Here is a 17,286-nt window from a genome sequence, read left to right on the forward strand (position 1 = left end):
TCTTCTATTGCGACGTACCTCAAGCTCGCTGCTAGCATTGCTCACTCAAAGTTATGCTCGTTGCCTAATTACCAGCAGGTACTTGCTTCGCTTTTATTTACTCCGTATATTAGTTATGGCCTAATTCAAATTTTATAAATTTTGATTAGGTTTATCAAAAACAATCTAAACTTTCATAATAAAAAATGTATATGACATGAAAATATATTGAATGATGATTCTGGTATTGTGGATGTTATTTTTCTATTAACTTGATCAAAATTTAGAAATTTGACCTGAGACAAGCTAATATATGGAGTGAATAAAAACGGAGGGAGTAGCTAACATCCACGGGCCATCATTTTTAATCTTGCTTCGAGAAGAAATCTTGTGGCTCCCCCTCCGATGGCCTTTGGGCCGTGGAGGTGCGGAGGATCTCGGCCCGCCGCCGGCGGGAGGGACCCATTCTCATTTTTGTTAGGTTCAACGTTTTGGTTGGGGTGTGCGGTGGTGGGCCGGTGGCAATGTCCCTCAGTAGGAATAATGTCTCTCATGTCCTATCCCCGCCCCGATGGTGCGAATAGCGTCGTCAGAGAATGTGTGGAGGTGTGTCTCCCTCGGATCTCGTGGGATTCAGCCGATGTTGGTCTTCGGTGGATCTATCTGGATTCAGTTTTTGTCTGTCTTCGTCGTCTGGTTACAAGTTTGATCTTTTCGATCTACAACTCTCTTCATCAACGATGGTTGTTGCTTTGGTGCGCTGGTCTTTTGGGGCCTTAGCTTGACGACTTCCCGACTGTTTACTACAACATGGTTTGTGTAGTTTCGATGAGGAAGGGGCGATGACGACGGCACGCCCTCGGCTTGCTTCAGTGTTTGTAGTCGTCGCTAGGTGGTCCGTAGACCTGGTTGTAATTTTTATTATTCCCTCTGTTCACTTTTATAAGGCTTAAAAAACATTTCAGACAATGTGCAAAGTAGCCTATTTTCAGTTGCCTGAAATGACTTATAAAAGTGAATGGAGGGAGTACCTTTTATGTTCTCTGTACCGCCGTAATTGATGAATAGAGTGGAATTTTTTCTTGGAAAAAAAACAACGAAGAACAGGAAGAGGGCGACCAGCAGTGACACGCCACCTAGCCGGCGTCCAAACAGAGATGCCCCCGCCCCGCCTCCTCATTTGGTCCGCCGAGAAAATTGGCTATTTGCCACTTTCAATACGGGCTTCGCACAAATGCCACTCTCAAGATTGACTTCGTAAAAATGCCATCCAGCTCATGTGTACTTTGATTAACATGCCATTTTTTCTTTTCCCGTTGCTTTTCTTTTTCTTTTCTATTTTCTGGCACCTGAAAGGACCAAAGTGCCATTGGACCTTTCAACCTTATCCGATGCGTCTGTGGGCTGATTGGATGAGGGATTGCTCGAGGCTGGCTAGCTCATCATGTCGCTGATGCTTGCCCGAGCAACCACAGGTCGTCGCCGTTGCTCGCCCACAGCTGCGCAGGTCGCCGGAGGTACTTGCCCATGCCTACTGGCGCCGGCGCAGCTCACCCTCGCCTTGCCGATGCCTGCACGAGACACTGCAGCTCGCCGCCGATGCTTGCGCACGTCTGCACGTGCCGGCGCAACCTCGCGGGTGCCTGCGCGAGCCACCACAGCTTGCCGCCGGTGCTGGCCCACGCCAGCACAGCTCGCCTTCCCCTTCACGCGTTGGCATAGCTTGTCCCGAGAGCCAAGACATACGAGGGCAGCGTTGAACAGCAGCTGCGAGATGGCAGCACCGGCTGGAGGAGATGGATGCGTGTACATGTTCTGAAGACGGGGATGCAAGCAACCTGTAAGTGACGCTTGCTCTAATCTTGTACTTGAATCTCGCATTGCAATTTGGCAATTACATGTATCTAATCACAGTGTATGTATACCTGCTTGTGTACCTATTCAGTGTATGTAAAGATAGGAAAAAGGAATTGCAGTCAGAGGAGAGTGTACGTTTGCCTTCCACAAATACAATCACAGATACAATTAAAGCCACTAGTGAAGTTTCTTGCAATCTGTTCTTCTGCACTTGCTGTAGCTTATTTAAAGACGGGAAATGAAATTGTAGCTAGAAGTGGCAAAATATGTAGACCTCAAAATTCAGTATGGCAAGGGAGAGACATAATACCGTCCGGAAAGATTGGGCTCCATGTCGCCACTTCCTTGTCGAGCCTCGCCGAGGAGATCGGCGGCACGCAGCTTCGACGAAATCGGCGGCGGCGAGAAGATCAGTGTCACGCGGCGGCGAGGAGATGGAGGCGGCGTCCAGAGGTTGACGCAAGACGTGGATACAGCAAGCACGTTATTCTCGGCGGGCTGCACGCTCTCTTCTATTTCAAGTGCGCTGATTGGATGCCAATTACGTATTTACGTGAAGATAACTTCAGGGGCAGTTTAGTCTTTTCCGGTGCCCGTAAATGGGAAAAGAAAAAGGGAAATCTGTAAAAAGGGTGGAATGACATGTTAATCAAAATACACACGAGTTGGGTAGCATTTTTACGAAATCAATCTTGAGAGTGGCATTTGTGCGAAGCCCCGTATTAAAAGTGGCAAATAGCCAATTTTCTCTTTCGTTCGCACGAGAGATGGACTGGAGCGAGCTTTGATGGCTGATGGGGGCCCACTCCCTTCTCACGGTAGTCTCGTACCACAAATCAAATCGGCAACCGCTGCAGCGAATCAATCGCTCCCCCGGATTTCCCAATTTTTTAAACACAGGCCCGACAGACAGCCACCTCAGCTTAGTACTCCGGGGGAAATCCAATGATTCCATACCTCAGCTTAGTACCACCTCAGTTTAAGGGAGTAGATGGTATGGAATCCCTTAATTATTGCGGAATTATTATAGGAATCCAATGAGAGCTTTGCGTGCAGACCCTAACACAATGCCGGTTTTGTATTGTGGGCATACGCCTAACCATTTTTGCTTGCTCATACTCAGTCGCTTGGAGTTTTCGTAGGCCTCAGCCAACTAAAATCGCAAGTTACTAATGACAAAAGAAAATACTACACAGGATCACTAGTAAGAATGCCGTGAGAAAGTCCGGCAACAAGAAGACGACGGTCGTCAGTTGTTAGTTTCGAAGAACGGCGTATCTGTTCCCGGGTCTGTGTACACACTGTAAGGTTTAGCATTTGGTAGTATCCACTTCACTCCGAAATTTACAAAAAAAAAAGATGATGTAGGACACAATAAGGATAACATCATTTTCATATTTTCAATCACCCGTGCGGTGGTGGTATGCTTGCTTGATGGTCAAATTCTCCCGTACTCCTTTTTATGTGATAAGCGCGATCTTATTTAAACAGTTGTCATTCTATTTCAACACCTCTTTGATTCAAATGATTTATAAAAGATTTTCTGGGTATAGGATTTTTTATGATTTTTTCTATATAGATCATATACTAGACTTTTTTAAAGGATTCCTTGTTCAGGAGAGTTTATCATTCACTCAAACCTTTTGAAATTAATGATTTGTTGCTCCATGACTTAATCAAACAAATGGAAATCATGAAGAATTTGCATGGGCATGGCATCCCAATCACGTGTTTTCTATTCCTATGTCTTTAGAGTCCTGCAAATCAAAATCAAACATCAGCGAATCATGCGGAAGCACAACTCTCCCGCAAAATTACGGAAATGGTAAAAATCTAACATCAAATTTTTAACCATGTTGGCTGTGTGCATCGCTCGATTCAGAGGTCGGAGGTAGTCCTCCCTTTCAAAAAGATTTTTTGACAAAATCAAATGTTTTTTGTGAAAAATTGTGTTTGCTGTCAGGATGACAATTAACTTTTGCAAGCATGACAAATCCTGACAAAAAAAACCCAGCTATGCTTGTTAAGGAAAATTGTCATTATTGCGACAACACAATTTGTCATAATAAACATTCGATTGCCATACTAAAAAATCCGACGTTCGATTTGCAGCGAAATCTATTATTGTGACAACACAAATTGTCATAATAAACATTCGATTGCCATGTTAAAAAATCCGACGTTCGATTTGTAGCAAAATCTCAAAATTAAATGCTCTTTCAATACCCGATATCTCGAGGTCCCTGGATGCAATTTTGGGAGACCAAGTCCAAGAGACCAAAGCACAAGAGCAGCAGCGCAGGCGACACGAGGACCAGGACAGTATAACTTGACGCCCCGCTCGCTCAGCCTCAGCCCATTCCAGTCGAGGAGGACGGCAGCAGGAAAGGGTAGAGCCAATCAACCGATTCCCCCTCCCCACTCCACCCCGCGCCGCAGCAAGAGCGAACTGGTCCCTGCCTTCCACTGCCGGCCGCGTCGTCGTCGTCCCCTCCCTCCCTCCCTCTCGCTGCGCTCCCGTCCAAGGTAGCCTCCCCCCCTCCCCCGATCCCTCCCTGGCGATCCCTCCCCGCAGCAGCATTTGCTCCTCGGATCTGGCCTCCCGGCCCTCCTCCTCTGCGGCGTGATCCGTTTTCCTGTCCCAGTAATTTCTAGGTGTTCTGTGGGTTAGATCTCGCCGAATTTGGTCAGCGCGGATGAAATGCCGGGGCGTTTAGTGCTTCCTTGACCCTCTCGTGGCGCGGCTGGGAGCAGCGGCGGAGTTGGAGATCTATCCATCATTGGGAAATCGGTGCGAAATCGAGGTTTCGGTGTAGTAGGTTGATGGATATTAGGCCATGGATGGGATTGTGGTAGTCATGCGGAAATTGGGTCGGTGAAATCCGGCCCACCCACTACTACGCTCGGTGATGCTTAGGTTGTTGAGTTGACTCTACCATGTCACTGATCTAGTTCACGGTGAATTCCTGTGTGGCGGTGCTTCTAGCTGTTTTTCGTGCGGTTTGGGGTCGTAAGTGGTTATTGGTACCTAGTAAGTATTTCGTCGCATGATTGCTCAACAAAAATGAAGTGTTTGTTTACAGAGGAATTTAGGTCAAGGAGAGCTCCCCAGTGCCCACAGTGTAGTGGAATCGACTTTCATATTTAGTGGGAGTCGTTTGCAGTCGACTAGCTTTGATGAAGTTAATTTGTGAAAACCATCTAACTTGCACTAGTTTTTGTTGCTTAGAATAGCTGCATCGTCATATTGTTGTTTGATTGAATGACTTAGTACTGCCTGCAACGTACATTTATGAAAAACGCTCCACGCATTTATCAGAGACGCTCCACTATTTTTCTATGTAACTGCTAGGAGAGGCAGCAGTTTCTTTGTTTTCTTCTTATATCTGTTTCTGGCAATCAATGCAGACTGGGAACATGTCAGATAGTGCATTGCAAGATCTCAATGCTGCTCAATCTGTTGTGCTGGAGAAAAGCAAAGACAGTTCTGTGGAACCCTGCAGTTCTAAGCCCGTGTTAAACGGGAACAAATGTGTCAAGAAGGAAGGAAATGCTGTACCTGCATGTCCTGATGTAACCAATGGATGCGATGCTGTAGTCGTAGATGTTGAATATATTGATTCTGAGGATCTCACGGATCTTCCAGATGTTGACACAAGCCTGAGTGTATGCCTCTAGTTGTTCATATTCATGCTTTTTTGTTGGATGCTTAAAGTTCCTTCTGTAACCGAAGGTTTTCCATTTTCTATTTTCAATAGACTTTGCTTACAAGGTTGGATTCAAAGGATTGGATCAAGACATGTGAAGCTCTTAATAATGTTCGTCAGTTGGCAATATATCACAAGCAAAGGTTGCAGGAGCTGCTGTAAGTTGTTTCCTTGTTTTTGGAGTAACTTTTATTAGCTTACAACACCATCTGTGATTCCATAATGCTGTAAAACTATACTACATCTCTTATATTGAATGTGTCAAATTCCAGGGAGCCTCTAGTTCCTCTTATTGTGAAATCTGTTAAGAATCCAAGGAGTGCTCTATGCAAAACTGCACTTATGACCTGCGCTGACATCTTTAAGGCATACGGTGAACAAATGGTCGACTTGATTGATCTGCTGGTGTGCTTCCCCCCTTCTAAAATGTTAAATATTGTTGTGCATGACTGTATGTGTTTAGTTTTCACTCGATGATTTCTTGCACTAACCATGAAGTCTCTTAAAACATCTTGTCTGTCAAATTTGTTCACAGCTAATGCCGCTATTTCTGAAATCTTCACAAGACAAGCGCTTTGTTTGTGAAGCAGCTGAGGCAGCCCTTATGTCAATGACAAGCTGGATCTCCCCCTCTGTATTGTTACCAAAAATGCAGCCCTACCTCAAGAACAAGAATCCACGAATTCGAGCAAAAGCATCTGTTTGTTTCAGTAAGAGTGTACCACGCCTTGTAAGTGAAAGTCTCACCCAAAAATTTATCTGAGATCATAGCTTATTGTCAAACTATCTCCAACCAAAGTATCAATTAAATACACCACATAGTAATTTTTTTCTGATGTCCCAATGGCTCAATTAGATACAGTTGTACAGATTGATAATTTGACGTCCTTGTGCTATTCTTCTCTGTCCATGGGGTTTAGTTAAGAGTTTACATTGAACGTCTTCCAGAAGTTTATACTTTATTTGGATATGCAGATGCTTTGCTTGAATTTTCTTTGTCATATTATGAAGCTGGAGCTTAGCTGCAGATGATTTCATGCATGTGGTGGAACTTTGATGAGTTCAGAATATTAGTGGCAACTGCATGTTTAGCTGTAGTCTGTATGTTCAAAGATCTTGACACCAGTCATTTCAGTAGGGTGACCATTTATTGGAGATTGAGCATATAAATTATTAGGTGGTGTGGGTCTGCGTGCACCGACTAACTCTTGGTTGCTGTTCTAAATATGAGGAATACAACACTCTATTTGTTTTATGACAGTAACTTCTTCTTTCTATCCAGGGTCTGGAGGGAATCAAAGAATACGGAATGGACAAGCTCATTCAGGTCGCAGCAACCCAGCTCAGCGACCAGCTTCCTGAATCAAGGGAGGCTGCTCGTAACCTTTCATTGGAGCTTCAAGCATTCTATGAGAAGTCTCAAGCCTCTGGTTTGGGCGAAGATGACAGCGCACCTGCTATTTCACCAGAAGCTGAAACCTGGGAGGCTTTCTGCCTATCTAAGCTATCTGCGTTAAGCGCCCAAGCAATCCTCCGTGTCACTGTGGGTGTCCCCGTTACCCCAAAAGAAGGCGGCATCTCTGCTGCTCTGAAAGAAGGCGCCGTCCCTGCTGCCCTGAAAGAAGGCGGCATCTCTGTTGTCGTTGCTCCAAAAGAAGGTGGCGTCCCTGTTGCTACGAAAGAAGGTGCTGCGGCCGTGGGCTGCTAGCGTTGGGAGTTGGCCGACACAAAGCGATGTTGCGATTTTCCACATCCAATTCACGTTTTTGCTGTACATGGTTTATGGGTTGCTCGGTTGGTAAATCGAATCTCCTTTTGCTGGAGTTCTTCAGGCTTGCCGCCTGGGGTGGGTGTTAATATTGGTGCGAGATATAGTCCCTTATAGTTGACTGTATAATCCTTTGGTTCCGTCACTACTTATCAGTTTGGCATTGATTGGTCAATCAGGGAATGTAGGATTTCTTCCACCGTTAGATATTTGGAGTACTACAGCCCCTTTTCTTTATGTGTGCGCGTATGCATTTTTTTTATTTGCATTTTGTGGTCTTTAGTTTTGAATGTACTTGGTTCCATTTGTGTTCCAACCCCTCCGCATGAAGCAAACTAGGGAGCTGCATTAAGCTCAATGCACACCCATCGATAACTCGAGTCATAATCAGGAGAGCGGTGAACGTTTGTAACCGTAGTCATAATCAGCAGATCCGGTCTCTGGCGGCCGCGGTGGCGTGCTCGGAACCATGATGGTTCTTGGCTTCGGGCGGCGCTCCTCTGTCCCTGTCGGCATGGTGCTCTGCAGGGTACAACGGCTTCTGCTGCATCCGGTGGCTCTGCGTCTGGAAGCAGTTGATGGATCTGGTATCTCGTTCTGGAGGTTCGCCGTCGGTGGTCTTCGTGTGGTGCGGTAGGCTATGGTGGATCTCGGAGCCTCTTCTTCGTCGAGGGGTAGCTCCGATGGTGGTGGTGGTTGGTGGGCTTGTTGGCGTCGGTGCGGGATGATGCGCGACTGAGGTGGTGTGGGAGATTGGATGAAAACCCTGTCTCGGTGTTATGCCGTGACGAGCGATGGCGGCAGCTGCGGCCGTCGTTGACCTTCTTGGAGGCATCGTTGCTTTGCTGTCGCACCCTTCCCGCGCGGATCTGGCCATCTCGGCCTCTCCGAGGGAAACCTTTGATCTGGGATCGGACGACGGCGATGTCTTGGTGTCGCATTCCCTCTTGGGGGCTTCGTCTTAGGACCTCGGCATCGGCAAGCGAGGCCGATGGACGGTGGCGGTTGTGACGACCAGGTTTCGTGGCAACGATGATGGTGGGAGCGATGTCGGCGAAGCGACAATGGTTGAGATAGTCGGCTTTTTTCGGGCGTGTCCGCGGGTTTGCCTCACTTTGTTTGTTGCTGTGAAGTCAAAGCTGCTGCAGCGGGGCCCTGTGGTATACGATGGCTGGCTGCAGGTGAACCGTTCGGTGATCTTCAGTGCGCCAGCCGTGCCTGGTTTTGTCCTTCGTAGCTCTTTGTCAGAGTCGGAGTTGTGTTGTCCGGTCGTAGGTGGGTGAGCTTGGCGCGGATCTTCATACTGCTTCCCGCTGCCTCTACAATGTGGGATGGGTCGACGATCGCCTACGGCTAAGTTGGAGTCGTTTGCTCGGGATTTAGGGATGGCGATGACGTCTCTAGGGGAGGAGTGATGACGATGACGTCGTGCTGTCTCGGCGAGACCCTCTTTGGAGCGGTGTGTGGGCTATCTGTGTGTGCCGCTCAGCGGTTGTGCTGGTTTCGCCTGGGTTTATATTAATAACTGGGCAATCTAGTTTTTGCTTGGTTTTTTCTAATTAACCAAGCAACTCTTCTCTTCTTAATGAATGCAGGAATACTGCCATTAAAAAAAATATAATGAGGAGAGCGGAGTGCCCTCTTGCAAAGGAGCGTTTGGCTGACATGTGTATTTTTGAGACAAATACATCATATTTAGCTTTATTAATCATACACTAATTACATTTGTTCATGAGGTGTTGCAAGATAATATCAAGGTGTTCATCGGCCCAAGTACATGAAATAATATAAACCAGTGTTCACTCACGCGCCATGATTCATTCGCGTCCTTTAGATAGTGAGAAACTTTACATCATCAATGCAATTTGTGAATATAGCAGCAAAGCCATTCCACCATGCCTTCTGTTGTGTACATGTTTCAATAACCTCCATTCAACCAGACTCCGCCTAGACGTTGTTGCAGCTAATGAAATTTGCGGTCAAGTCCTCATTGCATAGCAATCGCTTCGGCCATCATAGGATCCGACACATTTGGTATAGGAGCACAAGGAGCAGCCACAAAATTACCATCAACATCTCTCATGATAGTTGCAAAAGATCATAGTCCTTCATCAACATGAAAGGAAGCATCTACGTTGAGCTTGACAAAGCATTGATTAGGCTTCTTCCAGCGTTAGTTTGTTTGTCGGAGGGCCTTTTGGCTAGACGTAACAAAGTTTGAGGCTAATGCCAACATTGAGAGACACTAGTTGCTTTTTTAGTAGAGAGACATTAGTTGCTTGTGAAGGAAATATGCCCTAGAGGCAATAATAAAGTTGTTATTTTATATTTTCTTATATCACGACAAATGTTTATTATTCATGGTAGAATTGTATTAACCAGAAACTTGATACATGTGTGGATACATAGACAAAACACCGTGTCCCTAATAAGCCTCTACTAGACTAGCTCGTTAATCAAAGATGGTTAAGTTTCCTAACCATAGACATGTATTGTCATTTGATGAACGGGATCACATCATTAGGAGAATGATGTGATGGACAAGACCCGTCCGTTAGCTTAGCATAATGATCGTTCAGTTTATTGCTATTGCTTTCTTCATGTCAAATACATATTCCTTCGACTATGAGATTATGCAACTCCCGGATACTGGAGGAATGCCTTGTGTGCTATCAAATGTCACAACGTAACTGGGTGATTATAAAGATGCTCTACAGGTATCTCCGAAGGTGTTTGTTGGGTTGGCATCGATCAAGATTAAGATTTGTCACTCCGAATATCGGAGAGGTATCTCTGGGCCCTCTCGGTAATGCACATCATAATAAGCCTTGCAAGCAATGTGACTAATGAGTTCGTTGCGGAATGATTGTCGGAGTAATGGGCCACGGGTAGCCTAACCCGAGCCCCAGAACCTTTCAAGGCATCGGGGCCTGCTGCGCCCCTCAAGACGCCCAGATGAAGCACCGCCTTCTGGTAGCCGGCTGACGGAATGGCCGGCTGCCTGAAGATGGCCGAGCTCAGGAAGGCGGCGCCAAGACAGGCCGAATCCTAGCAGGCGGCCTCCAGAGAGGCCGGCTCCTAACAGTCGGCCCCTGGCGCCCTCAAAGTATGTGCCCCCATTAAGAAGACAAGACGGGGCGAGGCAACAGTGAAGCCCATCCCTCCCATATCCAGGGATGGGCGTGGCCACAGTGCACCGTACAGGCGGAGATCTCCACCCGGCGCGGCACTGTTGCCACTCCGCCCCTGACATCACCACAGGCAGGCGGAGCCCTGCTCCCACGACGGCCTGTCGGTACGGCCTGCAGGCGGCGGGCCCTACCAGGCGGCGGAGGCCAGACCAATCGGACCTGAGGAAGGCCGGCTTCCAGTAGGCGGCCTATTCCTCCCTCGGGGCCAATGCGACATTAACCAGATGAGATGCGGAGTGGCTACAGTGATCTCCCACCAAGCGGCGGGACTGTAGCCACGCTCCCCTGACCAAGCCTGCGTCATTAGCGTCACGGCTACAGTGATCAGCAGCCGACAAGATCCGCGAGCGGCGGAGGCGGCCTGTCGGCTCCGTACCAGACCAGTCGGCGGGGCCCACCAGGCGGCGGGCCCCAGCAGCCGGCGGAGAAGCCGGCGACCAAAGAGACTGACAACTAGGTCCTACACCCGGCCGGATTACTATTATACCCATGGGGGGTAGGCCTATATAAACCCCCAGGACACCCAAGCAAAGGGTTGGAACCTGTTAGAATTAGACCAGCACCTAGGGGAGAGGAGAGCAAGCCTTGCCTTCTTCTACCTCTAGCATATAGTTCGAGGAGCACCATTGTACTCACTAGTGCCTTAGTGATCATGCGGAGACCTCGCAGAGCAGGACTAGGGGTGTTATCTCCTAGGAGAGCCCCGAACCTGGGTAAAGTGCGCCGGCGTTCGTGTCTACGCCTCATCCCGCTTCCAGGCACCGGCGACGTTCTACTCGCTCCTACCATGATAAGCCATCCTTTGGCATATGTCGCACCCAACCCCCGACATTTGGCGCACCGTGGGGCGAGGTGCACCGTCTCCCGGAGACCTGTTCTGGACGGGAACCTTCTTCCATCCTGGCGAGCGCAGCCAGCCTGGCACGCCCGACGGCGTTTGCACCGACGCGCTGCATGGCGCGGAGGCCGCCTGCGCAGCGAGCTGCCTCGCCGATTTTGTTGGCGAGATTCGCCTCTCCGATGAGCCCGCGTCTGATGCGGGCACCGACGGCCCTGAGAGCCGCCTCGTGAGCCTCCTCGATCAGCTCCACGTCTCCAGCGAGCCAGCCGTAGACCTGGAGTCGGTAGGCTCCACCGACCCAATGCTTGTCGACTCCGACACGGTGTCGCTTGACGCGTTCCCCACCAACGTGGTGGTTTACGATGAGCCGCTTCCTCGCGCGAACAGCGGCGGCAGCACCGCCACGGAAGTGCTCGTCATCAGCCACGGCGAGCACTCTGGCGGAGGTGGCCAGGACCCGTTGCAAGCGGCGATGCAAGACCTGACTGCGCCCATCCCGGAAGACGCCGACGCCGAGACGCTGGAGGCGCGCCGCGTCCAGCTCGTCGAGAGCGCCAACCGGCTGGCCAGCATGAGACGCCTTTGGGAGGCCTACCAGCGTGAGATGGACTGAACTGTTGGTGGCACGCCGGCTCCTGGTGGACCTAGCCGCATTGGCCAGATTCGGCAGAGTGGCGCGACCGTCACCAGCATGTTCGGGATAGATCGTCCCGTCTACGCCACGCCTGCAGAAAACATACGAGCTGCCCAGGCGGCAACAGACGAGCTAAACAAGCTCGAGGGTGACGAGCGTCGCCACATGACGGAGCGGGTCCAGCAGCTCCTCGACGCGGCTGCTGAGCAACAAGACGCCGGGTGCCGTGCCGAAGGGCCAGCCTGCGAAACGACGACCCGCCTCCTCGCCGAGACCAAGGCGCGACATCCCGGACGTCGACTGGTGGCGCCCGCGATAGAAGAGACAAGGAGCCCGCTGCCAGTCGCAGCCGGACTCGCATCACCATCGAGCGCGACCAAGACGGCCGCCCAAGAGCAGTGCAGCGACGAGACGACTGTCCGCCTCCCCCTCCCCGCAGGGAGAGGCGCATTTCCCCGCCACCTGTTGATCACCCGTTGCTCGGCGACCGCCTTGGCCGCCGAGAAGGAATCGGAGAAAACGATGCCCGCCATCGGATCGATCGCCTCAACCGATCCCTGGCGCTAGAAGAAGAAGATGAGCTGGGCCCGCCGTGCTTCGGCCCCCGCATCCGAGACGAGCCCTTTCCCAAAGGGTTCACACTCCCGAGAGATACACCCAAGTACACCGGCTCCGTGAAGCCAGAGGACTGCCTGGTCGACTACTCCACAGCCGCCAGCATCGTGAACGGCAACAAGCGCGTTGCCGTGAAGTGCGTCCCACTCATGCTCCAGGGCACGGCCCGGACGTGGCTGAACAGCCTGAAGCCCCGCAACATTAACATCTGGGTTGATTTCACCGAAGCGTTCGTCCGCAACTTCACCAGCACGTACAAGCGGCCGCCTAAGCCCCGTCAGCTCTCCTTGTGCGTCCAAGGCCCCAACGAGTTGACTCGCGACTACCTCACGCGCTGGGCCGAGCTGCGCAACTCTTGCGAAGGCGTGCACGAGGTGCAGGCCATCGAATACTTCACTGCCGGATGCCGGGAGGGCACCCTCCTCAAGCACAAGCTTCTGTGCGAGAGCCGACGACCCTCGACGAACTGTTGATCATAGCAGTCAAGTACGCCACGGCCGACTCCTCTATGAAGGCAGAAATCCAAGTTAACGCATCGGGCAAGGTGGCCCCTCAAGCTCCTCGGACCCCGGCTGGCGACACCATCCGGCGCCAGCAACCAAACGACAACAAGCGCAAGGCCATGCAGCCGGCTTCCACAAGCCGGCAGGTGGCAACGGTTGAAGATCAGCAGCCGGAAGGGCAGCCTCCTCCCAAGCGCCAGAAGGGTGGCAAGCCCAACTGGTTACCCGCCTTCTCATACGAGCAGACCCTTGATGCACCCTGCAAATTCCACAGCGGTGCGAAGTCGTCCAACCACACGACCTGGAAGTGCCACTGGCTCACCAGGACCGCCAAGGGTGACGGACTCCAGCCTGCTCCGCCAGCCGGCCCGCCCCCTCCTCCTCCTCAGCAGCCGGCGGTTCGTCCAGTCGGCGCAATACAAGATGAATACCCTGAGGAGCACGGAGCCTACGTCGTGTTCACCAGCGTGGCCGACGACAGGCGCAGCAGACGGCATCAGCAACAAGAAGTGAATGCAGTAGCATTAGAGACCCTCGAATTCATGCACTGGTCTGAAAAACCCATCAGCTGGAGCAGAGCCGACCATCCGGAAGTGATGCCTAATCCTGGCTCCTATGCCCTAGTGTTGGATGCCACCTTTGCCACTGAGAGACGAGCTGCTCGTTTTTCTCGAGTCCTGATAGATGGCGGCAGCAGCATCAACATCCTGTACAAGGATACCATGGAGAAGTTGGGAATCAAGCAGAGACACCTTCAGCCCAGCCGGACTGTTTTCCATGGCATTGTTCCAGGCCTTTCCTGCTCACCAATCGGCAAGACTCAGATAGATGTCCTCTTCGGGGACAAGAATCATTTTCGCCGAGAGCCAGTCTGGTTTGAGGTGGTGGACCTTGAGAGCCCCTATCATGCATTACTTGGTTGGCCCGCGCAGGCCAAGTTTATGGCGGTCCCCCACTATGCCTACCTCAAGATGAAGATGCCGAGCTCCAAGGGAATCCTGACCATAGCAGGAGACTACAAGAAGTCGTCCGCCTGCGCAGCAGAAAGTAGCCGGCTGGCTGAGTCCCTCGTGATCATGGCCGAGAAATGGCTCCTTGACCGAGTCGTGGCAATGGCAAGCAAGCAGCCGGAAATGTCACCCAACCCCAAGGAGTCGGAAGCTGAGGGCTCGTTCAAGCCGGCCAAAGAGACAAGAAGATACCCTTGGACCCGGAGCACCCGGAGAGGCACGCTGTCATAGGTACGAACCTTGACAGCAAATAGGAAGGCGAGCTCGTCGATTTCCTCCGTGAGAATTGGGACATCTTTGCATGGTCACCTAAAGACATGCCGGGTGTTCCGACGGATTTCGCCGAGCACAAGTTACATGTCCGGTCTGATGCCAAGCCAGTCAGGCAGCCCTTGCGCAGTCTGTCAGATGAAAAGAGAAGAGTTGTTGGAGAAGAGGTAGCCCGGCTTCTAGCAGCCGGCTTCATCATGGAAGTGTTCTTCCCAGAGTGGTTAGCCAACCCGGTCTTGGTGCTGAAGAAGAACAAGCAGTGGCGCATGTGTATCGATTATACCAGCCTCAACAAAGCGTGCCCTAAAGACCCATTTGCCTTGCCAAGAATCGACCAAGTGATTGACTCCACAGCCGGATGCGAGCTGCTGAGTTTCTTGGATGCATACTCAGGATACCATTAGATTAAGCTGAACCCAGCCGACAGGCTGAAGACCGCCTGCATCATGCCGTTTGGAGCCTTCTGCTACCTAACAATGACATTTGGCTTGAGAAACGCCGGTGCCATCTTTCAGCGTTGCATGCAGAAGTGTCTCCTCAAACAACTCGGCCGAAACGCCCACGTCTATGTGGATGATGTTGTGGTGAAGACGGAGAAGCGTGGAACGCTGCTAGAGGACCTCAAGGAGACCTTCGAGAACTTGCACCGCTTTCAGATCAAGCTCAACCCGGAAAAATGCGTCTTTGGAGTACCAGCCGGCCAACTTCTTGGCTTTCTGGTTTCAGAGCGCGGCATAGAGTGCAACCCTATGAAGATCAAAGCCATCGAGAGGATGGAAGTTCCCACCCGACTGTTGGACGTGCAAAAATTCACCGGCTGCTTGGCATCCATCAGCCGTTTCATCAGTCGGCTGGGCGAGAAGGCTCTTCCCCTGTACCAGCTCATGAAGAAGACCACCTTTTTCGAGTGGAACGACAAGACAGATGAAGCTTTTCTCCAGCTCAAGAAGATGTTGACCACTCCGTCTGTCCTGGCAGCTCTGACTCCTAAGGAGCCCATGCTCCTCTACATCGCCGCCACCAGCCGGGTGGTCAGCACAGTCATAGTGGTAGAACGCAAGGAAGAAGGCAAGGCACTACCAGTCCAGAGACCGGTGTATTACCTGAGTGAAGTGCTGTCAACCTCCAAGCAAAACTACCCCCACTACCAGAAGATGTGCTACGGCGTGCACTTTGCCGCCAAGAAACTGAAGCCATACTTCCAAGAGCACCCAATCACTGTGGTCTGCACAGCTCCGCTTGCCGAGATCATTGGAAGTCGAGATGCTTCAGGCCGAGTGGCCAAATGGGCCATAGATTTGCCCCCCTAGACCATCTACTACCAACCTCGCACCGCCATCAAGTCACAAGCACTGGCCGACTTCCTTGTCGATTGGGCCGAGACCCAGTACCTACCGCCAGCGCCAGACTCCACCCATTGGCGAATGCATTTTGATGGTTCCAAGATGCGCACCGGTTTGGGAGCCGGCATCGTCCTTACCTTTCCCAAAGGCGACAAGCTCAGATATGTGCTGCAAATCCATTTTGCCGCCTCCAACAACGTCGCTGAATACGAGGCACTCATTCACGGGCTCCGGCTTGCCAAGGAACTCGGCACTCGTCGGATCCTGTGCTATGGTGACTCCGACTTGGTGGTCCAGCAGTCGTCTGGCGACTGGGACGCTAAGGATGCAAACATGGCGAGCTACCGCTTCCTCGTACAGCAACTCAGCGGATACTTTGAAGGGTGCGAGTTTCTCCATGTGCCAAGGAATGACAATGAGCAAGCAGATGCCTTGGCACGAATCGGCTCCACCCGGCAAGCAATACCAACCGGCGTCGCCCTACAACGCCTCCTCAAGCCGTCTGTCAAGCCATCGCCAGAGTCGGATTCCATCTTTGTGCAGGCTCCTCCTGAAGCAGTTGGATCCGACTTGAGGACCCCAGCAGCCGGCACGAGGAATTCGGCAGGCGACCCGGGGACTGCAGCAGCCGCACCCGGCCCGGGGACTTCAGAGCCCGGCTCGGGGACTGCAGCAGTCGGACCGGGGACTTCATCGACTCAGCAAGCGGCAGCTGACTCCAACCCGCCGCCTCCTAGCCCAACCGCCCTCGTGCAAGTAGCAGTCCTAGCAATCGAAGAAATTGCAGCGCCTTCATGGGCCAAGCCCATCCTCAACTTCCTGGTGAACAAAGAGCTGCCGACTGATGAGATTTCGGCCCGGCAAGTGCAACGCCGGGCAGCAGCATACACCATAGTCAACAGAGAGCTTGTGAGGCGCAGTGTCACTGGTGTCTACCAGCGCTGCGTAGAGCCGGAGCAAGGCCAAGCAATCCTCAAAGATATTCATCAAGGCGAGTGTGGTCACCACGCGGCTTCAAGAGCACTCGTGGCCAAAGCTTTCTGCCACGGTTTTTTCTGGCCAACTGCTCTAGCAGATGCCAAAGATTTGGTCCAGAAATGCAAAGGGTGCCAGAAGTTCCTCTCATAGCCACATCAGCCGGCTTCTGCACTCAAGACTATCCCCATTGCCTGGCCCTTTGCCGTCTGGGGCCTCGACATGGTGGGACCATTCAAGACGGCGCGCGGCGGCATGACTCATCTGCTTGCCGCGGTGGACAAGTTCACCAAGTGGATAGAAGCAAAGCCAATTAAGAAATTGAATGGTCCGACTGCTGTGACTTTCATCTCCGACATCACCATCTGGTACGGCATACCACACAGCATCATCACCGACAACGGCACAAACTTTGCCAAGGGTGCCTTGGCCCGTTTCTGCGCGACACAGGGCATCCGACTGGACTTAGCGTCCGTTGCCCATCCACAGTCAAACGGTCAAGTGGAGCGAGCAAACGGCCTCATTTTGTCCGGTATCAAGCCCCGACTGGTCGAGCCTTTGGAGCGTTCGGCCGGCTGCTGGCTCGACGAGCT

The 17,286-nt window shown here is 51.5% G+C and overlaps 1 protein-coding gene across 1 annotated transcript; it reads left to right on the forward strand.

Moving 5' to 3' along the window:
• Positions 1 to 4,152: 4,152 nt before the first annotated feature.
• On the forward strand, positions 4,153 to 7,548 carry LOC109768540 (uncharacterized). Its single transcript, XM_020327274.3, has 6 exons — positions 4,153 to 4,362; positions 5,245 to 5,502; positions 5,595 to 5,701; positions 5,816 to 5,948; positions 6,079 to 6,273; positions 6,826 to 7,548. The coding sequence occupies exons 2-6, from the start codon at positions 5,254 to 5,256 to the stop codon at positions 7,249 to 7,251; spliced, it is 1,110 nt and encodes a 369-aa protein (XP_020182863.1). The 5' UTR covers positions 4,153 to 4,362; positions 5,245 to 5,253; the 3' UTR covers positions 7,252 to 7,548.
• The last annotated feature ends 9,738 nt before the right edge of the window (positions 7,549 to 17,286 follow it).

Source organism: Aegilops tauschii, chromosome 7 (genome assembly GCF_002575655.3).
Source record: "Aegilops tauschii subsp. strangulata cultivar AL8/78 chromosome 7, Aet v6.0, whole genome shotgun sequence".
In the NCBI taxonomy this organism is placed as follows: Eukaryota; Viridiplantae; Streptophyta; class Magnoliopsida; order Poales; family Poaceae; genus Aegilops; species Aegilops tauschii.

Bases quoted from the DNA above. Each gene is read 5' to 3' on its own strand.
- LOC109768540 (XM_020327274.3), top strand. From the start codon at position 5,254: ATGTCAGATAGTGCATTGCAAGATCTCAATGCTGCTCAATCTGTTGTG. The intron at 5,702-5,815 runs GTAAGTTGTTTC...GTCAAATTCCAG, and splicing joins CAAAGGTTGCAGGAGCTGCT to GGAGCCTCTAGTTCCTCTTA. The intron at 6,274-6,825 runs GTAAGTGAAAGT...CTTTCTATCCAG, and splicing joins GTAAGAGTGTACCACGCCTT to GGTCTGGAGGGAATCAAAGA.